Source organism: Crocodylus siamensis, chromosome 5 (assembly GCF_052110815.1).
Source record: "Crocodylus siamensis isolate JL-2025a chromosome 5, ASM5211081v1, whole genome shotgun sequence".
NCBI classification, from domain to species: domain Eukaryota; kingdom Metazoa; phylum Chordata; order Crocodylia; family Crocodylidae; genus Crocodylus; species Crocodylus siamensis.
The window spans coordinates 137508397-137514485 of record NC_143399.1 but is presented as its reverse complement, the minus strand read 5'-3'; the positions used below and the strand labels follow the sequence as shown (position 1 = coordinate 137514485).

General features: G+C 40.2%; 1 protein-coding gene across 1 annotated transcript in view; it reads right to left on the bottom strand.

The window, feature by feature from the left end:
- Positions 1–3425: 3425 nt before the first annotated feature.
- DYNC1LI1 (dynein cytoplasmic 1 light intermediate chain 1) overlaps positions 3426–6089 on the bottom strand; it is a 37672-nt gene continuing 35008 nt past the window's right edge. The window contains exon 13 of the mRNA XM_090046455.1: positions 3426–4373. Coding sequence (XP_089902581.1) covers positions 4261–4373 — 113 coding nt within the window. The 3' untranslated portion in view covers positions 3426–4260. The remainder of the gene's footprint in view (positions 4374–6089) is intronic.

Below are 6089 nucleotides of genomic sequence, written 5' to 3'. Positions count from 1 at the left end.
CAAGACCATCTCCCAGGACCAGAGAGTCATGTTTTGGGGTGGCCCAAGATGGATTTCTAGCTATCATTCCATTCCAAATTCCAGTTCCGTACTTGGGTCCATGCACTTAGCACTGTGGCAAGGGTGGTGTTAGTTGGCAGCCTGGCAAGGCAAAACTGCGCTTTAGGCTGGGCATGTCTTTATTCAAAGATGTTCAGGAGAGTCTCCCAGTGGCACAGACGTGTAGTCTGGGGTGGCCCAAGAAGGATTTCTGGGTCTAATCCCAGCTCATAATCCAGTTCCTTATTCGGTTCCATAGACTTAGCACACTGGCCTGGTGTGCTGCCTGTGGGCAGTCTGGCACAGCCAAAACATGTTTTGAGCCAGGCAGATCTGTAGTCAGAGATGTCCAGAAGCATCCCCTGGTGGCACAGGGATATGGTCTGGGATGGCCCAAGAAGGATTTCTGGGTCTAATCCCAGGAACTGGATTTTGGGCTTTTTCAAGGTCAGATACTTAGCTCAGCATCTGGGGGATGGCATTAGTTGGCAGCTTGGCACAGCCAAACTGCACTTTGGGCTGGGCAGGTCTCTTGTCAGAGATGTCCAGGAGAGTCCCCTGGTGCCACAGAGGTGTGGTCTGGGGTGCCCTAAAAAGGACTTCTGGGTATAATCCCAGCCCAAAATCCAGTTCCTTAGTCAGTTGTATGTATTTAGCATAGTGGCTGGGGTGGTCCCCCAGTGGCATCGCCACTATATTTGAGGTGGCCCAAGAAGTGTTTTGCCCCATAATCTCATCCTAATCTGACCTTTGTTTAGGGCTCTGTATGTGATGCAAGATATTATTTTACATATTAATTAGTATATATGCATAAGTAATGAAATTCTGTCTCTTTAGGATATGTAATTTATTAATAACAAGTTTTTATTATGTCTAGATTAACTTTGAAAAAGGAACCAGGAATAGGGAACCAGGCATAAGGAACCAACTTGAGCCATATGCCTGACAAAGGGTATTTACACCTGAAAGCTTGCTAAGAATTTTTCCAACTTTGACTTGTTCTAATAAGAGATAAATCAGATTTACCCCCCAAAAAAACCTTGTCTGCTTATGTCTTCAGACCAAGACAGCTACAACCTATACCCCTTTACTCCTTTGCATTCTTTTCATCGTTATTTGATTCTCCTGTAGGATTTTAAAAGGGCAACAGCAGTTTAAGGTCTTTATCAACTCTAGGACTCCTATTCAAGGAAAGAAGTTTTTCCTAAAATTGAACCTGAAAATGTGGGGTTGACATCCATTTACAATAGAAACAAAACGATAGTTTAGGCAAATCCTACACTAATTATTGACTTGAAATTCCTAGTGCTTCAGTTGTCAAGATTCAAAAAGGACATTCAAGCCTACTGCAGAAAGTACTAACTACTCTAAATGGCATTTGAGTCACTGTGCACTGGAGCGTAAGGAGTACAGGTATTTACAATTAATATTTCCTTTTGTGTTTTGAGGTGATGTTTTAGAGCAAGTGATAACTGCTTAGTTGTAAAACAGAGTTTCACCTGCATCAGTTGCTTATCTCTCTCCCAATGGAATAAACAACTACTTTATTATCAAGTACTTTAAAATTACAATTTTTGGTGTATTTTCCTCAAAATGAAGAGGATGAACCCAAGTACTGACGATACCCCAACATCCTTCTAGGTCTTCTTTTATCCCTGAAAAGGAACAGCTAGGATGATACTCAGTAGCTTAAAAATATACCAAAATAGAATTTTAGATTTAATGACATTTCATAAAGACATTTTAATTCTAAAAAGGAATCCACAAGAAGTGTAATGGACCTTAACCCTGGAGCTATTTGTCCCACTTCAGAATAGATCTCTGATCCCATGACATGAGACACTTGAACAAAACTCAAGTGTTCGCAAACTTTCTGGCAAAAACTGAACAGTATAAAAATCGTGTTGAAATTTAAGTATGCTAGAATTCTAAAGTTTCAACCTCTCAAAACATGATGTGCTGTGGTACTGCGTACCACTGAAATTTAGCCAGGAAAACACTCTGGTTATTTCAAGAGCCACATAAATTCCTATAGTTATGTTAAATACCATGCTGAGAAAGTATTATACATGGGTACACAGAGCAAGTTGGGTAAAGAGTGACACATGCCATGGGGTCAATGACTAGAAAACCTTACATGAAAAATAATTTAATTCTATATTTTTATTCCTGTTGGCAAACAACTGGATCACTATTACAGTGGCAAAAGTCTGCTATCATTGCATCCTAGATTTGTTACTTCCAAGATTGAATAAAGCAACTCAAAAGAACAAACAGGCTACTATTTAAATAATCTGTTAGCTAAAAACTGACTCCGTTTAATCTCAGATCACTAGCACCTACAAAACAGCTAAACAAACCCCTTGGAAGCTTAGGCAAAAATAAAGCGCATTGTTATGCTGGTTTCAAGAAAGTGAAAAAGTTACGTAGGTATACAGACTACTCAAACTTTTGTAACTGCAGTTTGGAAATAGGAACTTCAATTAATGTTGAGTATATCACTATACTCAACATTAATATTAGGATGTAAACATTAAAAAATTTTATTGGGAAAGTCACTGGAATTGAAAAGAAAATTCTATTACACAAATACTTTTAGCAAAATTATTTCAGAAAAAAACAAAAATGTATAAAACCACCCCAATTGATCAGACTATCTGTCCATTTAGTTTCACTACACAGTGAAAACTCAGTACCACTGTGTTACCTTGGGTAGAACACTACACTAATTAGGAAGAGGGCGTACTTGCTGAGGCATAGTCATGCTATTAAGGCTATAAAGCTTCTTGTACCTGAGCTAGGTCGAGTATTTACATAGCACTGCATTCTGCCTGCAGTAACTCGCTTAAAAGCTTATTAGTTGAGCTTTTAAAAAGCCTACCCATAGAATCAGTTGAATAAAGAATTAGTATTTATTGGTCACTTTAAGAAAAAAACTTGAGACCATAAACTCAGTATGAGAGAAATCTCCCACAAACTAATGAGGGGAGGAGGGAGGAAGCATGTGCAAACAAACCAAACCAACCACACACGGTATATTATGCACAATTTGCACAATTAGGAAGTTACTGGGGAGAAAAAAAAAAAAAAAAGCATTTAAAGGAAACTAACATCCCAGTAGTGTTGCACTGTGTTGTGTAGACAGACCACATAAATTACAGAAATCTGGCAAGTTTGCTTCACTCCTAAAAATGTTAGTGCAAGATGGTGTCAGTATGCAGACCTAATGGTTTCTTTGACAGTGGCAAATTTTTGGAAGGCTTAAAGCTGAACCAGTGTCAGTTAGCAGAACAAAAGCTGAATATTCTTAAGTATTTAGCCTTTGAAAGTGAATGCATTAAATGCTTCAATTAACATACAACAGAAAGCAATATGAATTATTGAAATTTGAATGCAGAGAATACTTTATTAACCAATTACAGTTTTGATGACTGATTTTAAAAACCATAACTTGTGTGGGAAACAAGGGGAATGTTAAGGCTGAGCCATATATATTATAGACAAAAAAATCAGGATACTGATAATCTGTACATTTAACCTCTGCTTTTCTCTTTATACATCTTTTATTCGGTGTCAGAAATTATAAAATAAACAAACCCATAAGCTGGCCAATACTTTAAAAAAAATTATTCTTGAACAAAAGTTTAGCCAAAGTTTTTGGATGCTGCATAAATCTCACATGAGATCAAATACGTTTGCAGCCATATTCCAAATGAAGTATTAAAATTTTTAGTTAATTTATTGTTGGTACGCAAAATTATAACAAATGATTATCTTTCGTTCCAGCAAAACTAGTTCTCTCCCTCAGAAGTTAAATCTGTTTAAGACTGTATTAAACTCAACTAGAATAGTTTGGGATACCAATATAAATTAAGTGCCCATGTTGCATATCCATTTTCCAACTCTAGACAGCCTTGAAACAGTATATGATTAAGTGGACATACTTGCAATATTACAGAATTACATGGACTTTTCAACAAAATTCAGGAATTAGTTAATTCTTTGTCAAATTGCACTGTTAACAGTAGTCCAACACAGTGTGGTATTTTTCCCCATCTGTACAGCTCCCTTTTGTGAAGTTGGGCAACACACAAGATCAAGATAATTGTCCTTCTCTGAAAAAAGGAATTTAGCTCCTTAGTTCCAGTCACTGAAGGAAGAGGCAGAGGCAAGTTTGAATTCTCAGAAAAGAAACAGAATAAATGGCTTTATTTGGTGTCTTCAAGATGCTTCACCTTCTGTAGGGGACGTAGGTGTTGTAGGAGAAACCAGTTCAGGTTTTCGTGAAATTCTGTCCAATTCTGCCTGAACATCTGTTAAGACTGGCTTTTGGCCTATTAAAAAAAAAGTACACAGGAGTTAGGTTTAAAAACAGAAGGTACTTTTCCCACAACCACATTATTTCTTAAGACCATCCTTCAAAATCAAACATTTAAGGTTTCCTTGCTTACTACAGCTCATTTGCCACTTTACTTATACACTTCAAATGTACTGCAAGGGTACAAGACCAAAATCATCAGTAGGAAAATAGAAACCACCAGAAATTTAACTTTTATACTACAGACCCCTCTCCCCTCAAAAATCAGTTTCCCCACCCCAAACTGGGGTGCATGTCTTAAGGGGTGGGGGGGAGCCAATTTCCTCATGTGGAAAAGCAGCAAGCTTGGAAGTAATGCATGCCACGCTGCTGCCAAGATGACAGTCTTGCGATAATCCTCTCAGCCAGCAGCTAAACACCCGAGGCAGCAAGCAAGTTGCTGGTAGTGCCTTGGTGAGGCTTGTGGTATGGAAACACTTATTTATAGGAATGTAAAGAACTATTTACAACAGAAGAGTAACAAATTTTGCAACTGCCCTTGTAAGGTTTTGAGGTCTAACTTCATGGGACAGAGTAAGTCCCCCTGAGAACAGAGACCAGGAAACATGGCATTCCAGGAGACAGCTTAGGTGAGGCAGCAGCAACTACCTAGAAGTCCCACACCAGGAAGTTCTTGCTACCTCATCCAGACTGTCTCTTGGGATGCCATACTTCCTGGACCCTGATGTTCCATAGGTACTTACTACTCTGTCACAAAGTCAGCAATGACTTTGGAAAAAAATTCCTACATTACACCTTCCCAAAACAAGTGTGCATGTGGTATGTGAGAAAAATATAGTACTGTAATCTGCACCTTATAGTTTCATAGTAGCTAGGGTCAGAAGGGACCTGAACAAATCATCTAGCCTGACCCCCTGCCACAGGCAGGAATGAATGCTGGGTTCACAAGACCCCAGACAGGTGATCATCCAACCTCCCCTTGAATTTGCCCAACGTAGGGGTGAGGACCATTTCCCTGGGAAGTTGGTTCCAGATTTTGGCCACCCTAACTATAAAATATTGCTTTCTGATCTCTAACCTAAACCTATTCTCCATCAGCTTATTACCATTGTTCCTTGTCACCCCAGGTGGTGCTGGGGAGAAAAGGGCTCTCTACCCATTTGCTGTTGATCTCCCCTGAGGAGTTTGTAGGCAGCCGCCAGGTCCCCCCTCAGCCTCCTTTGGCTGAGGCTAAACAGGTTCAGGTCCCTCAGTCTCTCCTCATAGGGCCTGTCCTGCTGCCCCCTCACCAAGTGGGTAGCCCTCTGAACCCTCTCCAGGCTGGCCACATCGCTTTTGAAGTGCAGTGCCCAGTACTGGATGCAGTACTCCAACTGCAGCCTGACCAAAGTCGCATAGGAGGGGGAGTATCATCTCTCTGGACCAGCTTGAGATGCACCTTTGGATGCATGACAAGGTATGGCTGGCTTTGCTGTCTGGCACTGGTGCCTCATGTTCATCTTGGAGTCAATAACTCCAAGATCCCTTTCTGCCTCTGTGCTTTCAAGAACGGAACTCCCCAGCCTGTATGTATGCTATGGATTCTCTCCCCCAAGGTGCAGCACCCTGCATTTGTCTACACTGAACCCCATCCAGAAAGACTACATCCACAGCAACACCATCATCCAAGGATTTAGGTACTTGTCATAAAAGACAAAAATCGGGTTGGTCAGGCAGGACCTGCCTTTGATGA